Source organism: Melospiza melodia, chromosome 2, assembly GCF_035770615.1.
Source record: "Melospiza melodia melodia isolate bMelMel2 chromosome 2, bMelMel2.pri, whole genome shotgun sequence".
NCBI lineage: Eukaryota > Metazoa > Chordata > Aves > Passeriformes > Passerellidae > Melospiza > Melospiza melodia.
In genome coordinates this window covers 59053272-59073009 of record NC_086195.1, presented here as the reverse complement: position 1 = coordinate 59073009, position 19738 = coordinate 59053272, and the positions used below count along the sequence as shown (strand labels likewise).

The 19738-nt window shown below is 44.8% G+C and overlaps 1 protein-coding gene across 1 annotated transcript in view; it reads right to left on the bottom strand.

Moving 5' to 3' along the window:
* GAP43 (growth associated protein 43) overlaps window positions 1-19738 on the bottom strand; it is a 57304-nt gene that overhangs the window by 15942 nt on the left and 21624 nt on the right. The window contains exon 2 of the mRNA XM_063148355.1: window positions 11012-11639. Coding sequence (XP_063004425.1) covers window positions 11012-11639 — 628 coding nt within the window. The remainder of the gene's footprint in view (window positions 1-11011; window positions 11640-19738) is intronic.

Below are 19738 nucleotides of genomic sequence, written 5' to 3'. Positions count from 1 at the left end.
AAGTGGTCAGCTCCACAGAAAAGGTGGTGTAGGGCAGCCCTGAGCCTGGCACTGGCCATTTTCAAAGAGCCTAGCTGTATAGCTGGAAGGAAGGGAGGAATTGCCTGGAAAAAATCTCGTGAGTGCTCTTATTGCCAGCACCAGTCTTCTCTGTGAAGGTGGCAGCAGTTTGCATCAGTAATTCTGATTTTAATTCAAATTTGGCAAGCTCTGTTTTATTTTTGACCAGTTTTGAGAGCTGTTTCTCCCAGTTGGAGAGGGGCTGTTGAGTCTCTGAACTCTCTGAGTGCTGAGCCAAGCGAACCGGTGCAGCTGTCCCACAGTAGCCATCTCGGTTTAATTGGCTTTTCACAATCACAATTCCATCAGGCAGATAATGAATTCAGCCATGACATGAGGGCACTTGGTGGGACAGCTGCAAGTGCTGGGGAAACCACCTAGGGGCACAGCCAGGCATCCCCATGCCCTGTGCACAGCCAGCTGCGCCATAGCCAGGATGCACCACCTCTCTGGAGCAGCAGGAATGTCTGGGTTGTACAGCTCCCCAGTACTGTCCACTATGGTGGAAAAACACCCTTACAGGGGGCTAAGACAGCCCTTTGCTGAGCTAGTCTGCAGTGACAAGGCTTCTTTTCCTCATCAAAGGACATTTTCCTTGGCCCTGACTCAGCTGTGGGACCAAGCAGTAGCTGCTCCTCCACCATCCCGTGTGCAGCCAAAGTCTGCCATGACGCCTGGATCTGCACAGGTCCATGGAAGCTGCCACTTACCACAGCTTCCACGTGCAGAGTTTGCACGTTTTTGGCCAGGGTGGAGCAGCACATAATCTTGGCTAAGGACCATAATTTGGACAACAGTGGTCACAAGGAGAGGGCCTGATATGAGGCATGAACTCATCAGGCCTGAGCTGCTCTGACATTGCTCTGAAATTGCACTGAGGCATAGGAAGTGGCACCCCACCATTTTGTGCTCTTATTGTCTACTCCTGCTGATTTTATTTGCTATAAAGGTCCTTGGCTCGGGTCTTGCCTGCTGGTCACAGAGCAATGTTGTGAGGTATCCATGTGAATGAACACGTCTCTCTTACTCTTCCTCTCCTGCTGGAGCTGTTCCACTTCCATAAACCATTAAATATTTATTGGGCCAGAGGAAAACATTGACTCTGTAGACCAGTGGTGAGGGCACTCATCTGGAATAGGGGAGACCAAATGCCACATCCTGGCTCCAGCAACCAATAAATAATTTATACAAAGTGGAAAAGCTCCAGCAGGAGGGATCAGGGGAAAATGTGTCCAGCAGCCCAATGGCTCGCTTGCAAAGCTCAGTGGATTTCAGCTTTCTAGCATAAGGCTCCTGCCCCATTCAGGGAGGACCTGACCCTCACTTGCTAGCTACTCTAAGAGCAGGCAAAGATTTTCTTACCACTTCATTCTAAAAATCCCATAATTCCTAGTAATGGTATATAATATGTTTGGGTTTGAATAATTAAAGGGTGCTTTAATGAAAAAAAAGATTATCACAGAAAAAATCCAATCTATCAGGACTCAGAAACCCTGCACAGTTGTGGTTTGAACTGTGATCAGGCTTATCTCTTCTGTTTGGCAGAACCATGTCAATGTGTTTTGCTAGAAATGAGGCCAAGAAGTAGTTGCATGCTACATCAGTTAGGAGCATCTGGAATTTTCTTCTTCTTCCCTGATGTAAAAATCAGTGACTCCATCCATCTTTCTGGTAGTCATTTGGCTTCAGCAATGTAAAAGGTTTCTATCTTGAGGCACAAAAAACCATTTTCTTTCTCATTTTCTGTCTCTTTATTGAGTGCAGTGAACAGTGCTGGGTTAGTGTCTCTGGAGACCAAAGTCTGCTGCTCAGCAGCAGTGCTGAGCATTTCCTCCCTGTGCCTTCTTGGTGGGCCTCAGCTGTGTTTGGGAGAGGATGTCCCATGGACAAGAGGTCAAGCTTAGTCCAAACAGGCACCAGGCCTGGCCACACTGCTACGTCTCCCAACAAAGGCTTGGCAACAGTGCTGGGATGGCTTTGTGGAAACACATCTGCAACCTCAGAGATAGGCTTAAAGGCAGGTGCCAAACCTCTTTGCAGTGTTTGAACAGAGTTGCAAGATCAAGATGACACTCATGCCTCCTCGCTGTTTGGCAATAAAGAAGTTACCTCCTTTCACCACCTGGATCCCTGGTGTACCTGTTGAGTAATGGACTGTGAATGCAGACAAAGGGCCAGACAGAACTGCTGCTCCTATGAACTGTAGCAGCGCTCTGATCAGATCCCATGTAGGGGGGAATGTGGGGAATTTCTACCTCTTCTGGCAGCAAGGGAAAGCAGAGGACCAATGCTGCAAGATTGCCCTGAGTGCCTTCCAGGGGGACAAACACAGAGATCATTTGTGAGCAGATTTAAGATTAAGACACATTCCTTCAACTCACAAATATTTCTGAAGGGGGTCAAACCCAATCCCAGGGTTTGGTCTCCTCTGACATATTCCTTGTTTCAGCACCAGTGATCAGAGGTTATTCTGAACTGTCTGTGACACTGAGGCTGAAATCACAGGTGAAATTCCAGCCTTGCATAAGCAGAATAGGTAACACAGGATGTCTAAACTGGAATATATACTCTTTTTTTTTCTAAACCCACACTCAGTGGGGGAATGGAGTCCCATATCAATGTGAAAACTAGACCATTATGGACTTAGTCCACACAAGCTTGCATTCACACCTCCTTGTTAGAGGCTTGTGTCATTTACAAATCAATGTGTGCCCCAAGCTTTTAAGAACATCAAAGAGGTTTTTACAAGTACTTGCCACCACCCCAACTTTAAATTAATTTTACTTTATTTTATCTTCTGTCTCTTCAAGTGGTTATCAAGCAGTCTTTGAAACATTTTTCACAGCAGCAAAGACAGTTTTGTCAAAGTCAGTAGCACTGAGGAATGCTCCTGTATAATGGTGACCGCTCTTGTTCCTGCTCTCCTATCCCCTTCCCTGTACCTGCAATGCATTATCAGATATGGTTCTGTACAACTGCACCCACTTCAGCACTGGGATTTGGATGCTCTTCCAAATGTCAGAGAGATTTTCTTCTTCATTAAGCCCTGGAGGTTACAGGTAATGTCCAGTTATCATTACTAGCATTACCAATTACTGTGTTTTGCTGAAGGAAGATGGAGAGGCTGAATAGTGTCTTCCACCTTCTGCTTTCTTTCATAATGAAAGGAGGACTCATTTGCTATTGCCTCAAGGTACAGCTGGGAAGTCTGTCATTCTTTGAACACTGGCTAATTGGGACCTTATGACCTTTATCTAAGACTTATTTGCATGAAGCACTGAGTCTCACTTTTCTGGTCATTAGGGGAACAGCATTTTCCTTTACATCCCTGGACCCTGTCCAGCTTTCCATAGCTCTTTTCCTGACTACACTACAGCCTGGCGAAGGGCAGGTGTCCAAGGTGGATTCCTGACTGCCAGGACTTCAGCTGAGATTTTCCACTCTGTTCCAATGTCCCATGCTGACACTGATGTAGTTAAGGACACAGCAAGAAAAAATAAACATTTCACCAATTCACATTTGGTGATTATATAACCTAGGCTCTTAAATGGTACAGGCCATTAGAGCTAAAGGAAATGTAAAGGGAGCCTTTGGCAGGGAATACAGAAGTAGGAAAGAAGTCACAGTTCTAGTAACCTGCGAAACCAAACTGGACTCTTCTTCAAAGAACAGCAAAGCACACAATAGCAGTACTCTCCAGCATTTGGGTTTCCAACATACATTATTTTTAATATCTCGTCTATTTTCTGCCTGAAAGATATCCAGAGAGGAAAGGTAGGAAATGAGGAAGCCCTTCTTTAAATCAAGCTTGCAGCATGAGTGTAGTCTTGAGAAATACTGTGTCTTGAAACCTGTTCAAATTGAGCTTGTGTAATATGATCTTTCACAGGTCTATTGGAGGTCCAGCACTGGAGGTTGAAACTATCCCACAGAGCTGATGCCAGTGGCTTGACTTGTAAGCCTTCTGTCACTGCTTACATTTTCCTTGGTTCTCTTGGCCACTGCCCAGGCTCACAGAACATCATATGGCTAAATAAAATATTTCAGTAGCGTCTTTACAAAAAGAGTCATTGCAGTCAACTGTGCTCATACAGTAGCTGTCTGCAAAAAAGGAAAGAGACTGGTGTATGCAAGGACTGGGATGAGGAACAAAACAGAAGAAATAATGCCCTTTGGAAATGTGTAAAAAGTTACAGCTTTTTTTGGACTAATGTGAAGACTATCTGTCATTCCATCTCATAAAATAGATTTGCAGATTTGAAGGGAGTGCATAGAAAAGCAACAGAGCTCCTAAAAAGCATGGGAATAATGTAATGTCAAAAGCACTGCTTGTGTTTTCTTCAGGAAGGAGATGAACAGCAAGGGCTATGAGACTATGCCCTCTGTGCATAAATGCATACTGTATGATGCTATTTACCATAATCAAAGGCATGAAGTAGGACTATCACAAGCTTTTGCTGTTTCTGTGACATAGCACAAGTACAGAAAGATATTTAAGGCAATGGTGGCCAATTTGTCACTGAACTTTATGGCCATTGTACAGCTGGTTGGAGTTGAGAAAGCTCTCGATACTTAATCAGATATTTTGTGTGCATACACAGACACACATATATGCCATACAACACCACAGTTATATTTAGTATCAAAAGAGAGAATACATCGTGCTTTACCTGTTAAACCAGGTCTTAGACAGTAGAAGACAGGGATGAGTCCCAACAGCAGAGAAGCAGTTTACCCTGGATCTGCCCATAGCAGTGCTTTATGCTGGCCACAGACAACAGTGCAATAAATGGATGTTAGCTCTGACCTAGATTGGCAGTTTCCGTGTTCCTCTACCAGTTATTTGCATGGATCCTTGTGAATGCAACTTCACCTTGCCAGAGTCCATGAAATTTCCACAGAGATTGGAAGTGATCACTGCACTTACATTGATAATCCAGTATTAATGCACCTATTAAATAGCTCTTGAGGAATGTCCAACTAATCTGACTGTGCTGACCCGGTGAACTTTGCAAATCCTTTTCCTCTGCATATGGCAGTCATCTGTACCACAGAGTCAGTATTTCTACTTTTGAGTTTCAGCTCCCTGGAGCTGTAAATCCCAGCTGACATTCTGCAAGTTCATATGTATCTGAAAAGTCCAGCCTACTTGATCCTAGTGTAAAGAGATGACACTGGCAGTGGTGCAGAGCACTTCTGGCATCTACAGCAGTCATCAGTTAAATTTCACTGTCTATCTGTCCAGACTGTCCACAGGTCTGCTATTTGAGCCTTTCTCAGTAGAAATTTTGTTTTTCATTTATGACAGAAAGCCTTCTTCCCATGGAGCATATTCTGAAGATGATCTGAATGCAGATGCAGTGGGACACTGTGGAAAACATCATAATGAGAGTGATTTAGAGCAAAATCTAGGTGGAGTTTGACCACTGCTCTTGGCTGTAGAGAGCCATGTGTTAGCATGAGTGACTACTGTACAACATGGCACACACTGTGACACTAGCAGGCACTGCCCTAAACATTGTCACCTGTACGTGTGGTTTGGAAGAGCAACAGCTGTAGCTGCCAACCAGAAGGGGTGAAAGATTGCTGTCACCTTTCCTGTAATTTGCAGCCTTCACAAAATAAGCAGTGACTCCAGTAACCAGCCTTGAGTGTCCATGCAGTCCTTACCGAGGTTCCAGAAAAACTGGTACCTCTTAGGTATGAAGGAGTGGTTACCTTGCTCTCCTTAAGGGGCCTTTTCCAGAGCTGGCTCACACCAACAGGGAGGCACAGTAAATATGCTTAATGTCACCTATGATTTCATTAAAAAAGGTCAAGCACTGCTTTTCCACTGGCCCACTAGTGCAGTTCCCACCTCTACAGGGCAAACTGCACCTCATTAGGAACAGCAGACCTGAGGCTTACAAGGGACAAGAGACAATATTGCACTGCAATAGAGGAGGAAATTCTGCACCTTTATCAGGTTATGTGTAAGAAAATTGTGACATTCCAACCTGCCCCTCACATGGATGTTTGCACCACTGCAAACCCAGCTATGAAAGAGGCAATGTTTATACCCATGTAGACACAATGCAAAGAATAAAATTTCAGAGCAACTGGGAACTAGACACAGACTTCATACTTCAGCATGTGTCAGGTAATCTAAACTGCATTTATATAGTCTTTACTTTGTTGCTGGAGTAGCACTACACAAAAAAAAAAAAAACAAAAACACTGCCATGGTTGCTTAGAGTTGCTCCCTTTGGGGCAGTCATGGAAAGACTGTTGTATTTGCATTGCTTTCCTTGGCTACCAGGTGTAGCAGCAGAGATAAGCTCCCCTGAACAGGAATGGCTGGGAGGTTGTTCTGCCTCATGCCAGCTACTCGTGAGCCAAAGCTGAGATTCCAAGCCACACAGCTGCAGTCCTCTCGCATAGTGCAGGTTGCACATTCTGGCTGCTACAAGACAACAGACAGACTCCCTTTCCAAATCTTTATACAGCCAGTGCTCCCAAAGTGCAGCAAGTATTGTCCTTCCATCAATATGGGCATTGAACTGAAAACAAAGAACTGATTCAACTGTGAACCATGAAAAAGGATCCACAGGGACTTGCTCTCTCTGAGGAAGTGAAGGGAAGATGGTGCCTCCCAGTGCTCCTTCCTTGCAGGATACAGGGCCCTGAGGGAACTGCTAGCCCACTTACATGCAAAGCGCTTGTCACCTGGCTGATTTTTCATTTCAGCTGTGAAGCTGCTCCATTTCAGCTGTGAAGCTGCTGTAAAGCTATTTCATGAAGCAGGGAAAGCATTCTTCACTTCCCAACAAAAGAAAATTTGTTTGTTTCCTTAGGCACAATTTACTCTTTCACGTTTCTGGGCTTTGTAGTCTTACCTGACAATCTGGGAGTGCTTTGATGTGAGAGCCAACCCAATTTGGAGGTGAGACTTGAAAACTTGTGAAAAGTACAAATCAAATCTAACACTGTGTGACATTCACCTCCTCTCCTCCCTGGGAGGACATCATAGCTCCTCTTCTTCCATGGTCTGCTGTGCTGGATGCTGATCTCATTTCACAGCTGCACTACCAGACTCTTTCCAGTAACCTTCATGGAGACGCTCTGGATTTAAGCCAATGCAACCACGACTAGAACGAGTCTCACTTCCTCATCCATATGCAAAGTATAAGATCCCCCCATCACTTTTGGATTCGGTCCTGTTGAGTAGGCTGGCATCTGAGGGAGCCTATTTAAGCATCATACCAACACGAAAGAGCTAAAAGCTGGATCTTAAGAAGAAAACCTATAAATCTAACTCTTGACAAGGATGCTCAGATGTCAAGACAACTTGTTGGCATTCCTGCCATCCACCAAAAGACATGAAGAGGTTTGAGAGATCATCCTTCTTACATCAATCCTTCAATGCCACTGAAAAAAGCCCACTGACTAATTTCATGCCTTACCCACGTTGGAATCCATCTCATTCTTACTTTTACATACACTGAGGATGTAGGCAGTAGGAACTGCCCTACTGGGAATGCCTGGGGTCCCAGAACAACCACCATTGGATACAGGACAGTTGTTTGAAGTCGTTTTCTAGGCCATTACCAAAAGACAGATAGAGCACATAGAACTGAATAACAAGGAGAGAGGTGAGGACTGTAAGGGGAATTACTGACTGGTACAAAAACTCCCCACTCCAGAAATATTAAGCATTAAAAATTGTGCAGTGCTCTTTATCAGGTTAGGTATTGCTTTCCCCACACCCTATCTTTTTCTGCCCTGCCCTTAGATAAAGGCAAAAATCCCTCCTGGGTATGAATTAAATGCCCTTGCCTTTTGCTTTGCTTGCACCAGGGAAGGTATCAACAGATAGCATGATACAGCCATTGTAGTAAAATTCAAGGCAGATGAGCATCACCACCCCAAGGCAGCACGGTCGGCATGCCTCAGGGTAGTAGCAGCCAAGCATGCCATGGCAACCAGCCAACTGGTGACACTGGCCAGGAGCCAATTCGATTTATGTTTGGCAGCCTGACACTGCACACTTCTGTGCCAGTCTTCGATCGCAGAAATGATAAGAGGTGACCTTTGAAGGCCAAGGGGACAGATGAAGCTGAAAGACGATCTGTCCCTGGGCTGGAGGATCACCAAAGTGGCAGATGTCCCCTCTTTCATGAATGACCATCACAGTCACACCAGCAACCACCAGTGCTGTGTTGGCCAGGAAAGGCTGGGAGAAAGGTTGAGACCTGGCAAATGTGTTTAAGTCTATGGAAAGAGTAAGTAACAAGAGAGACAGAGAGCTTTAAAGATATGAGAGACTAATAGGAGGAAGATGGTAAAAAGAAAACACAGGCTTTCTTTCAGGAAAAATTTCCTCTCTGTGGAGAATTTTGTCCTGTGATGATGCTCTTCAGAGGAATATTCTGTGTTGCAGAGCACAGCCTGGAATCCTCAGAGAGATGTACAAGGAGACCTATTTAATCTTTTTTGCATTTCTTTCTTGGATGACTCTGGGGTCACTTAGCCAGCTGTTCAGGTTTGTGACTGGAAGGCTGATATAATACTGGAATAGGAATTCAAGAAAAATCTATATTCATTAACATTTTAAAGAGGCTATCAGCTTGACTCTGGCCACACACCTTCCATGTTTGCTTTCTGCAAACATTGCTAAGCTTGAGTGTTACTGCATGCATACTGAATAAGTATAAATGGATGCACATAATGGTCTTGAACACTCGATCACTGAAAACTCATTTTTAAATATATATTTGATTGTAGATTTTCTAGCTTCCTCTGTTGGCTAGATGTTTACATAAGTGATAGTATCACGTGCAAATGCATATTAAATTGTGCATTTTAAATGGCCGCTTCAAATGATGTGTCCATGAATGGTTGGCCAGTTTAAATCATGTTAGGACCAACAAGAGCATGGGGAGGATATCTGAAAATGATTCAGAATATTGTGTGGAAATAAACTATTTTTCTATGAGTTCCACTATTTTTTAAAAAAGTCAAAATAAATGAAAATTAAAATCAAATAGCTTGCTACTATAAATGTCCTACCTCCCTCCATTAGAGCAGATTAATCTAAATAAAAATGGAATGTCAATTCAAAGCAGAATCATTATAGCTTAGGAAAAAGGCATCCCAGGTATTAAATAACAGGGAATTAGCATTCATTATCCTGTGTACAGAGGACCCCAAAACACTGATTCACACTGTCCTATTCTTGCCATTGATGTTTATACCTTTGCCCAAGTATAAAACCAACACAAGTACAGCATGCAACATAGCAACTTACTTTTCACTAATCACTAAATACATTTCTGTTGCCACCTAACTCATCATATAAAGTAAGAACAAAGGACTGGAGACTTGGACAAGAAAAAGCAAACCTAGACAATTCAATTTCAAGGCTTATTTCTAGAAGCTTCTAAATAAGGAGAAGTAAAACCAGCAACCCTTTGTAGTTGTGTACAATCAATTCAGACTCATGGTCTTGAAGGCTGCTCCCCTTGCCTATCTCTCAAATCACAAATTAGTTCCTTTCCCAGTATTTGTCTTTTTGTATATCTGTTCTTCCCTATCTGTCCACGTTTGCTGAGTAGGAATAGACTTGCCTGAAGCCCCAGGTTAGCTACAAAGCTTGGAAGCCTAATTGGAGAGTGGGAGGTGCAATTTGTGGAAGAGTAGTAGTTCAAAAGAAATTATGGAGAAACACCTGTAAGTACAAGACTGGGTGCTGAGGCTCTCTAGAATTTACATCAGGCTGTTTATGACCATCAAGGTGCTATGCAACATTTTTTCCCAACAAGCTAATGAATGCAGGCTGCCCTCTACAACAGAATAGTTCATGAATGTGGAGGCCAGTTTTACTTGGTACTGCCTCTTAACTGAGTTTCATGCAGAGCCTACCTCCAATGTTATCTTTTCTTTTTTTGTTTATGTTCTATTTCTTTGATAAAATAAGAAAGATCAAGAACAAGAGAGAAGAATATCCTCAGATCTTTGATTCATTTTCTACTCAGCTCAGGATCACAATTTATAATAAATTCTTCTTTATGGCTTGTAAGTGTTATAGGTTTGTCAAAAAATGTCCACTTTTGCCTCTCAAAACTCTTCAACCCTTCCTAGGGGAACTGGTTAAGCAGACTTGCACTTGGTCAACATTCAGGAATTGCAAACATCTCCTAGAGTGACTTCTCCTCTCTAGAGGACTTCATCTCCTAGGGGACTTCTTCCTCTCTTCTCCCCTCACTTACTGAGCTGTCGGGCCCTTAATCTTTCCTTTCCCTATCTGATTCTCTTGCTACCCCTGTCTGAATTAGCTGACACGTCTAAAGGCTTGATGCAAGCTTGCATGGCATGGGGCACTCCAAGTGGAATGCAGTAGAAACCCTACGAGTGTGAATGAAACTATGAGCACTGCTGATGTGGTTGCACTAAGAATCTCATCCATACAGATGGAAGCAGATGGAAGAAAGACCCTTTTGACTCCATGACCATCCCACCAGCAAGGGCTCCTGCAGTATGAGAGAGCTTTTGTGAGATTTTCAGCTAAAGTTGGAAGATTCCAATGACCTGGTCAAGTTGCCCCACTGGAGCTGTCTGTGCTAGTGTGACTGAAAAGGTTCATCACTATTCCTAGCAAATGCAGAGCTAGGGGAGTTCTCCCTCCATGCCTCCCAGCTGGCAGACACTCTCCTGCCACCATGGGAAAAAGGGCTGATGGCACTTCCATCTAGAGGAACAGGAACCTCAGCAGGAGCTGCAGTATTTCCAAAAGCTGACTGGAAGCAAGAAAGAGGGTGTTAAGCAAGAAATTCATCTCCCTCACCCCAAAACACTAGCAAGGGGATTCCCTCGTTAACTCTTAATCTAGTCCCCACACCAGCTCTTGCTCCCGGGAGATTGAGGGAGGTATCCACTTCTGGAAAGGCCCATTCCCTAGCCAGGCACCACTCACCTGTCTTCTCTTCGGTTTGGCTGCTCTCCACTGTCTCCATTTGGGGTTGCGCTGTTGCCTTGGCAGTAGCATCCTCTGCGGCAGGGGTGGTGGTGGCAGTGGTGTCAGCAGCAGGCACGTCGGCTTGTTTAGGCTCCTCTTTGTCTTGGGCTTCGTCAGCCTTCAAGGACGGCGAGTTATCAGTGGAAGCTTTAGTGGCACTTTCCCTTTCGGGGGCAGCGGCAGCAGCGGTTTTTTCCTCTGAGGAGGCAGCGGGAGTGGCAGCCTGTGGGGCTGGCTGCTCTGAGCCCGTGTCGGCGGCTCCGTCTCCTTTTTTCTCCTCCGCTGGCGCGCTGCTGTCTTTGCTGCCCTCCTCCTTCTGGGCACTGTCAGCGGCGCCTGCCTCTGTGGCAGCAGGAGCCTCGCTTTCTTTGTTCTCGGCCGCTCCGCCGGCAGGGCCTTCCTCCTTCTTGTCGGCGGCATCAGTCTCAGATGCTGGGGCATCTCCCTTCTTCTCTCCCTTGAGCTTTTTCCTCGTTATGTGTCCGCGGAAGCTGGCCTGGATTTTGGTGGCTGCCTTATGAGCTTTATCTTCTGGTTTGATGCCATCTTGCTCGATCTTTTGGTCTCCGTCCTCATTTTTTTCAACCTTTGAAGAAGAACAAGGGAGGAGGGCAGAGGAGAAAAGAGGGAGATAAGTTAAGATTTCTACAGGTGTAGCAGATGCTCTAATTTTATTGAGAATCTCACACTTTCCTCTCCTACTAACCAGTGAAAAGTTTCAAAACAGCCTTTCCATTTGGTATGGGTTTGGAGCCAGGTGGCCCTAATTTCATCCTCAGGCTGGACCAACATAGGTCTCCAGCCAAACTTCCACCCAGAGGTTTGTAATAGAAATTTAAAGCACCTCATCATCTCTGTCAGCAGTGCTGAGACCATCTTGGCTGTGTGGAAAGGCTTTCACCAGCTGGCTTGTCTCTATTTCCATGATTTATTTTCCCATTAATTTTGAAATATACCAATTTTTTTCCCCTACTCATTTTCAAAAAACTCTCCTGAGGCAGATTTTCACAGTCCTTCCAAATCCACCTCTGCTTTCAAGTTGATGTTTCTTTTTAATGACACCTTGTTTTGCAGGTGTGTGACTCTAATGACACCAAGTGCTTTGTCTGTTATAGCTTTTTGGCTGGGATTGCCAGCAGAGAATGGGATTGCTGCTCGCCCCGCTGCAGCTCCATGCTGTCAGACATACAGGGATATTCACAGGATGTACTCCTCACAAACGCCCTGCCTGCAAGCGCTCCAAGCGCTCTGCCTTTGCTCTCCACTCGAGGTTTCACTGAAGGATTAATGGGCAGATTATTATCACTCTTTCCAATTTCAGCTGACTATTATTATTTCTGCAACTATTGGGGGGAATTCAGCCTTACAACAAAGAACAGGCACTCCCTGTCTTTTTTAGACTTAAATTGTGCATTAAAGTCTTAAATGGGACCAAAACAGAGCCTGTGCCTCACGCTGGTCTGCTGCAGAGAGATAATGCTCAGCTTATAAACCTTCACTGAATCTACAGGACAGACCATGCTTCCCCCCAATAATTTAGCAGGCCTTGGGCAAGTAACAGCTCAGCAGCATATTGATGAAAGGACACTGTTCTATTAATAGTCCCATTGGGAAGCATTCAAAAGACCTATTTGGAAGCACAGCCGCTGGCCTCTTTGCTGTCTGCACCTGGTTTCCATCACTGGCTCAGGTCACAAAACAAAGAAAATAAGCTAACTGGGAAAGACAGAAGCATTTACTCCTGTGTGGGAAGTGGGAATTACTCCTTTGGCCATTGCAACTGGGATGTGCCATCTGGGGAAAGGCTCCAGACCAGAAGAGAGAGGGAACAACCTATAAACACATTCAGGAAAAGAGTGGCAGGAAGAAGGGAGAAGAAGCCACTGCAATGTGGAAGTGTGCCACTGAAAACATCATGACTGTAGAGAGGGGGAAAGAAGAGTGGCCACAGCAGCAGCAATTCCTGGGAAACAGACTGGAAGTGATCATTTCCACAGCACAAGACAGGGCCAAGCACACATGGGAGTGATGCTCAGCCAGGGAACAAATCTGGTGTCCACTGCCATGCCAGAGGTGGTACTCCTTATGTCCCCCTGGGTCCCCAGTGAGCACAAATTCCTCACCCTAGCATTGGTGCCCAACAGTCCTTAAGTGGGTATGGTGGCCAAGGAGTGAGCATCCCCAAATCATCAAGGAAAAGAGCCTCCCTACACAGCTGTGCAGGGATGTGGATGGGCCTGTACACAGCAGGAAGTGAGATGGGAGAGGCACAGGATGCTTATGTAGGCTGGGAATGAATATGTAAATGGATTAATACACAGAATTCTGATCAAGGAGTTTTTCCGCTCCTGACCATGTCCAGGGACAAAATGGCTGTTGCACCAATCACAAGGGTGAGCATTATGTCTACAGTTCCCCAAGTGTATTAAATGACACAGAATGGAAAGTGGGCTTTTCGTGTTTGTCTCAGCTTGTCAGAGAGCAGGTGATGGTTACATGCAAAGACAATACAGGCACCAGCATACTGCAAGCATTTGTGTGTTGTGCAAAGCTAGCTCAACACTGTCATTCAGCATCTGGGTAAGCTTTTCAGCCTACTTCAGCACAAGGAGGTGGAACCAAATTGGAAGCATGCTTAAACCAGCCAGATAGTGCAGAGCTCCACACAGGCTCATCCATCCTGTTCTTTAGACAAGTTTTGCATCTTGCAGTAAATCCTGTGTTGCTGTGGCAACCTAACTCCTAATACCTGAACTAGCTGGTTTAAGGAGATCTTGGATATGCCAGCATTACACCGTAGCCACAGCAACATAAAAATAGACTGATACTCCTTCAGAGAACTGTAGGACACTTAAATGCTGTAGCTTTGACTCCTTCTCCCCAAGGACTGAGGCTAGTCTCAAACAGCAGCAAGACTGGGATACTGGAAAGACAGTTTAGACACAGCTATGAGGCCTTAAGGGTCCAGTCCCCACACCTGATTCCTGTGAAACTGTTAGTGAATGTGGCAGAATTGTTAATCTCTGGACTGAAGGGAGATCTCTCTTGCCCCTGGCCTTGTTGCTCTTACATCCCACATACTTCCTACACCAACCCAGACAGCTATTACAGGTCGTGGACTGCTGCATGCCTGACTTTCTGACTCCAGAGGAGATGCTCTGTTACCCAGGCTATGCAGCCCTGTAAAAGTTTATCTCCTTCCCCTGCTAGCCAGAGCCCAGGGCACAGTGAGGCACAGGGGTGGCCCTGTATCCCTGTCAGCCCCTGACCTGGCAGGGGATGGGAGAGCACTTCTCTCCAGGGATATCAGACCAAACCTCCCACCTGCACCTTTGAGCAGAGTTAAAAGGCTCCTTTGCTATTCCAGTGACATCATTGTCCTCTTCTCCCAGTTGGGATGACATCCAACTGAGTCCTTGCCAGATCCCAAGTTGTGCAACTGCAAAATGTATTTCCAGTAGGGTGCTTTCAGCATAATTTCAGATACAAAAGATAAGAAACATGAGACTGGGGAAGAGGTGGAGTTCAAGATCCTGGATGAAAGAAATGTACTAATGGTTTGTCTTTGCCAATTGTGGCCCTCAGGAATCCTGTTTCAATTCAGTCCTTCCCCAGTAAAGCATCCCAGGCATTTGAAATTACTTTTTTTCAGGCTACTGCCCTGCAGCTACTACTAGGGTAGGACACGGTATCCATAAAGTATGTGTGTCATGTTGTGTAACAATGGGTTGGGTGAGAAACAGGTTGTTCAGGGGGACACTTCTGTTCACACAAAAAAAAAGCCCCAAGGGTGTTTCATCTGTGGATTATGTGCACAGCAGATAAACCTTAATTAAGGAAGTGCTCAAAAATAACCTGTATACAGCAGAAGCTCCTGGAAAGCAATTTGTCTTCCTTGGAAAGCTAAAAGGGTGAGTCAGCCCTGCCAGGATGCATTCAAAACTATCTCAGTGGAAAACAAGAAATCTGTCTGTCTTATCTATCTCCCAAGCATTCATGACATCTTGTCTGTAGTATTGTGGTTAGAATAAAGTGACTCTTATTACTAGTGTTTGCATGGAATCTAGAGTTCTCAGCCAGGAACCAGGTCTGGTAGGGATAGCTTTCAGATATTAGTATTCCATCACCTCCCTCCCCTTCATTTACACATCTATTTGTAGAGTAAACTCATACTAATGCTTAATACTGATATATTCATGATACTGTTAGGGTACATGCAATGTATTACCATTTTAAACAGAGCAACTGTCCTCGGTTTCATTTAGTTTTAAATAAATCATAGATCCTGTAAAGGCAAAATGGTATCACTGAGGCAGGTCGATGAAGAGCTAAATGGATCTATAAAAGGACATAGTCAAACATGTCCATTTTTTTCATTTAGACCATCCTCGCATGCCCAATGAAGCCACTGTGCAAAGCTCTGCCTTTATGAAGCACACATATATGTCTCCATCTACACAGCCCACAGCATCTTTCCAGTCCTAGAGGGATGATCCTCTCACCATCCCCATCTGCTTGTCTGCCACACCTCCAGGTTTCTAGGACATCCCTTGCCATGCAGACTGTTCCTGTAAGTGAGAATTTCCTTGTTATCACGTACGTGAGAGAGTAGGAGATAAGAAAATGTTAAATCACAGATAGGGCAGAGGTTAGTTCTCAGGTACCAGGAATGTAGAAATTTCCTGGAGCATGACAAGAAGATTTCTAATCTCTGATCGCTTTTACACCTTCCATCTCTAACCTCACAGCTTATTGGGGGGGAAGTGGGGGCGGTGTCAAATTATGGCAAAAAATTAAGGAAGTATTACCATAACCTCCAGACCCTTTTAAATGTCTCCTGTGCTGGTGTTTCAGGAAAGGAGACATGGAGAACCTAGGTGTTTTCTAGATGTTCCACATGTTTGCAGCCACATATAGGCAAAGAAATGAGAGGACTGAATGCTTTGGTCCTTGCTTGCTGTTAGTCCACTTGTCTCTCATGGTGTACCTCATTGCCTTTCCTTGGAAAAAATAATCACATTGTTTTGTGTTCTGAATGCTGGGATGAAGAGACCAAGAAAGAACTTACTGTTTCACTGAAAGGTGTTTGAATGCTACACAGCTTCCTCTGCTTCTCTCTCTAGCTCTCCTTTTCCCGGTGTTTTCTCTGCCCTCCAATATATAGCATGTATCAATCTCCTTAACCTGCATCCTAGCATCAGGTTGCTTTATGCTATAGCTATGCTACATGTTCAGCCTGGTATCCTGCTTCTTTCTTTCCTTAGTTAGGAGCTCCTCTTCAACATGACACCAAATCCCAGAGCCCTTTGATACATGTGGCCATCTCCCAGTATTTTGAAAACGGTGTGCTGGGAGCCCAGATTTAGGATTTACACACCTTTCACCAGTCAAGGCCATCAATACTGGACATCCGTAGGACCTTTGAAACTTACCAATAGCACACTTTACCCATTTTACCCAAGGGAAATACAGTATCTGATTATTATTGGGAAAAAAAAACAAAACAAAACAAAACAAAACAAAACAAACAATTGTGTTCTTAACGCAAAGGAATAAGGGCCCAAAGTCATTCTTTTCTCATGACACCTGTGCTAAAGTACATGTGGAAACCTTTCTTTCAGTTATTTAGGTGAACTAGTGCTGAATCACCCAAGCACCTGAGCTATTTGTGGGGTTAAGATGCATCTCAGCCCATGCTCTGTTCTTGACTAGAACACAATGTATGTTCTTACTGATGTTACTCAAGGCCACTTGGGCCTAGACTCACAAAGAAATTTAGGCATCCAACTCCCAGTGATTTCCCAGGATGAGTCACCTCAGTGTTTTTCATGGGCCTGGCTCCCCATGACCTGATTTGTCTCAGAGACAGCATTTAAGGAGCAGAATGTATTAAAAAAACCGACCAGCTGTCTCCCCAGAAGGAGCATAGCGTGGACACGTGAAAGGGAGAAAAGGCTTTCACGCTTTGGGAAGTGAGGGAGCAATTTAGCACACAGAACAGCTTTTTTAAACCCAGTTAAATGGTGTGAAGACACCTGGCTAGAGGATGGCACCTGTCAGCACAACCTGTCTTCAAGGCGAGGAAACAAACAGAGTTCCTTTATTCTCCCAGGATGACTATGGTGATGGTGGGTAAAACACCCTCGAGAAAGAAAAGGTTAATTCATCCCTCGGAAGGCCTATGCAGGATTGTTCCCCAGGATATAACTGGCAGGGTTTCAGCTCTCCAGTTTCAAATCCTCTAACAATGGAGTTTCCACCCTTTCCTCTACAAGATCCTCCCATATGTAGGAAAATTACCCTCTATTTTATGGTGCCTGTATTAAAATAAGATGACAAGCAGGCCAGATGGATGGATGTTATTCACTCATGTACAGTGACTGCAAAGAGAAGTAGAAGACAACCAAAGCTAGACCTATTCAGATATTTCTAGTGAGCCTTCTCAATAAATCCATACTCTCCTCACCTGTTTCATGACTCTCCCTTCTGTTTGTCACCCTATTTCTCTTACTGGTGGTCAACCACAGTGTCCTCTACCACCCTGAAGCTCCAAAAGCTCCAGCAGATAAATGGAAAAAGGCACTCACCACTGCTTATGTTGCCTTTGCAGGCTGGGTGAAAGAAAGCAGATCCTTGCCCCTGAAGGGGAAACAAAGTGGATGATGTTCAGGATGATGTTCATGGCTCTGGAGCAGAGAAGCTCACAGGGGAAAACATTTGCCTTGGATCTGGTCTAGGCTCTATGGAGCACTTTGGTGGTTGTGGGGCACAGGCTGCACTCAGTCATCTTTCAATTTAAAGGACCCAGAATGTCAGAGACAGGACTGGGCTGGAACTTGAGAAGGTGATGCTTTTATAGTTCATGCCAAGGGTGTGTGTATACCCTGGGGTGTGCCACTCCAGGGCACAAGGTCTGTGGGGACTGTGTCAAAGGTCTTGAGTGATCGGCACAATCAACATCTGTGCTCTTGTTTGAGGTTAGATCCTGGTGAATACTGTACTGTCAGTTGTGTCTAGTCTCCTTTTTGGAGGGAAATACTTGTGTCACTGCAGAAGGAACCAGTCAGCAGGCATTCAAATCAAGGGATCAAAGCCTAGAAAGGAAGCAGGAAGGTATCCAAGCTGACAGTGTAACTCTACTACCAAAATAGTAGATTGAAGAAATTCAGCAGAAGGACCAGGTAGTAAATTTCCCTTGAACTATGATTTGATTAGAAAAGTCCATTCAAAGAACAGATTATTTTTGATGCAGATGTGCTCAGATAGAAATGCAAGTTTGCATGTCATTGGACTAAAGAGAAATTTTACCTTTTTAAGCTCAGACTATGTGGTTTGTTTGGTTGGGTTTGGGCAGTTTGGGCAAGGATGGTTGCAGCTATGTGGACTATTTTGAAGTAGCACCTTCAGATTCTGAATCCATATCTGCTGACCATGAGCGGGTAATGAAACCCAGAATTATCAATGTCTCTGCCTCCCTACCTTTTGTCTCCCAGTCTCTTTTTTCCCCTTTGTTTTAGATTTGGACGCCACAAATTTTTTTAGGGAATTGTTATATAGCCTCCGGTGGCTCAGAGTGCCTGCCCCTATGAGAGCTGGACACATTTGCTTCTGATCTAGCTGCACACAGGGCACAGAGGCTAATCTCCTGCTCAGACTTGCTCCCCTGAGATCTTGGGCAGACAGTTGCTGAGATTCCCCAGAGTCCAGGCTTACACAAGGTCTCCAGAATGACCTCCAGAGGAAGCAGAAGCTTATGTCCTGCTGCTACCTCATTCCCTCCATGGCAACACAGGGCATCCCATCCTTCAGGCGTGTCGACAGCACTCAGCTTTGTGTTGTCTGCAAATATGCTGATGGTGCACTTGATCCCACTGTCTCTGTCACTGAGGAAGACATTGAATAGCACTGGTCCCCATATAGACCCCTAAAGGTCACCACTTGTCATCAGTGTCTGCAGGGGCTTCAAGCTGTTGACGCTACCCTCTGGAGGTAACTGTCCAACCAATTCCTCACCCACCATCAAATCAATCTCTCCAGTTTAGAGAGAAGGATGTCATTGGGGACCATGTTAAAGGCCTTGCAGAAGTCCAAATGGTGACATCTGTCTCACTGGAGTAGTCACTCCATCACAGAAAACCACTAGGTTAGTCAGGTGGGACTTGCCCTTTGTGGCACCACCACTGCTTTATACTGAGCACCTGCATGAAGAAGAAAAGATGTTTCTTCTCCTGAACTGCAGCTATAGCTGGAGTGAAACCATGTGGCTGCCACCTGTGCCTTCAGTCACACACAGCAATTAAACTTTAGGAGGGACAAAGGTGTGTATCCCAGATGAAATTACAGAGTGAGATGAAGAAAGCAAAACCAGAATTTTTGATTGGGATCTAGCAAGGCCAGTAAAGTAAGTACTGCTTTTCTAACTGTTCCATTAACCTGCTGGTCAGAACTTTGCCTTTTGTTTTTCCAGTCTTGAAAGAGAGCCTAGCCCCAAGCATCACCTTTAGCCAACAGCTTCCCCATTCCCTGAGGAGCACCATACAACCTTTCGAATAATCAGAGTTGCTCTTAGCAAAACCCAAAAAACCAGAGTTGCAGATCTACACAATTTGATAAACTGGCTTTAAAATATCTCTGCCTAAGATATCCTCTCCCATAGCCTCTTCAGCTTTAGTTCCAAATAGAGCA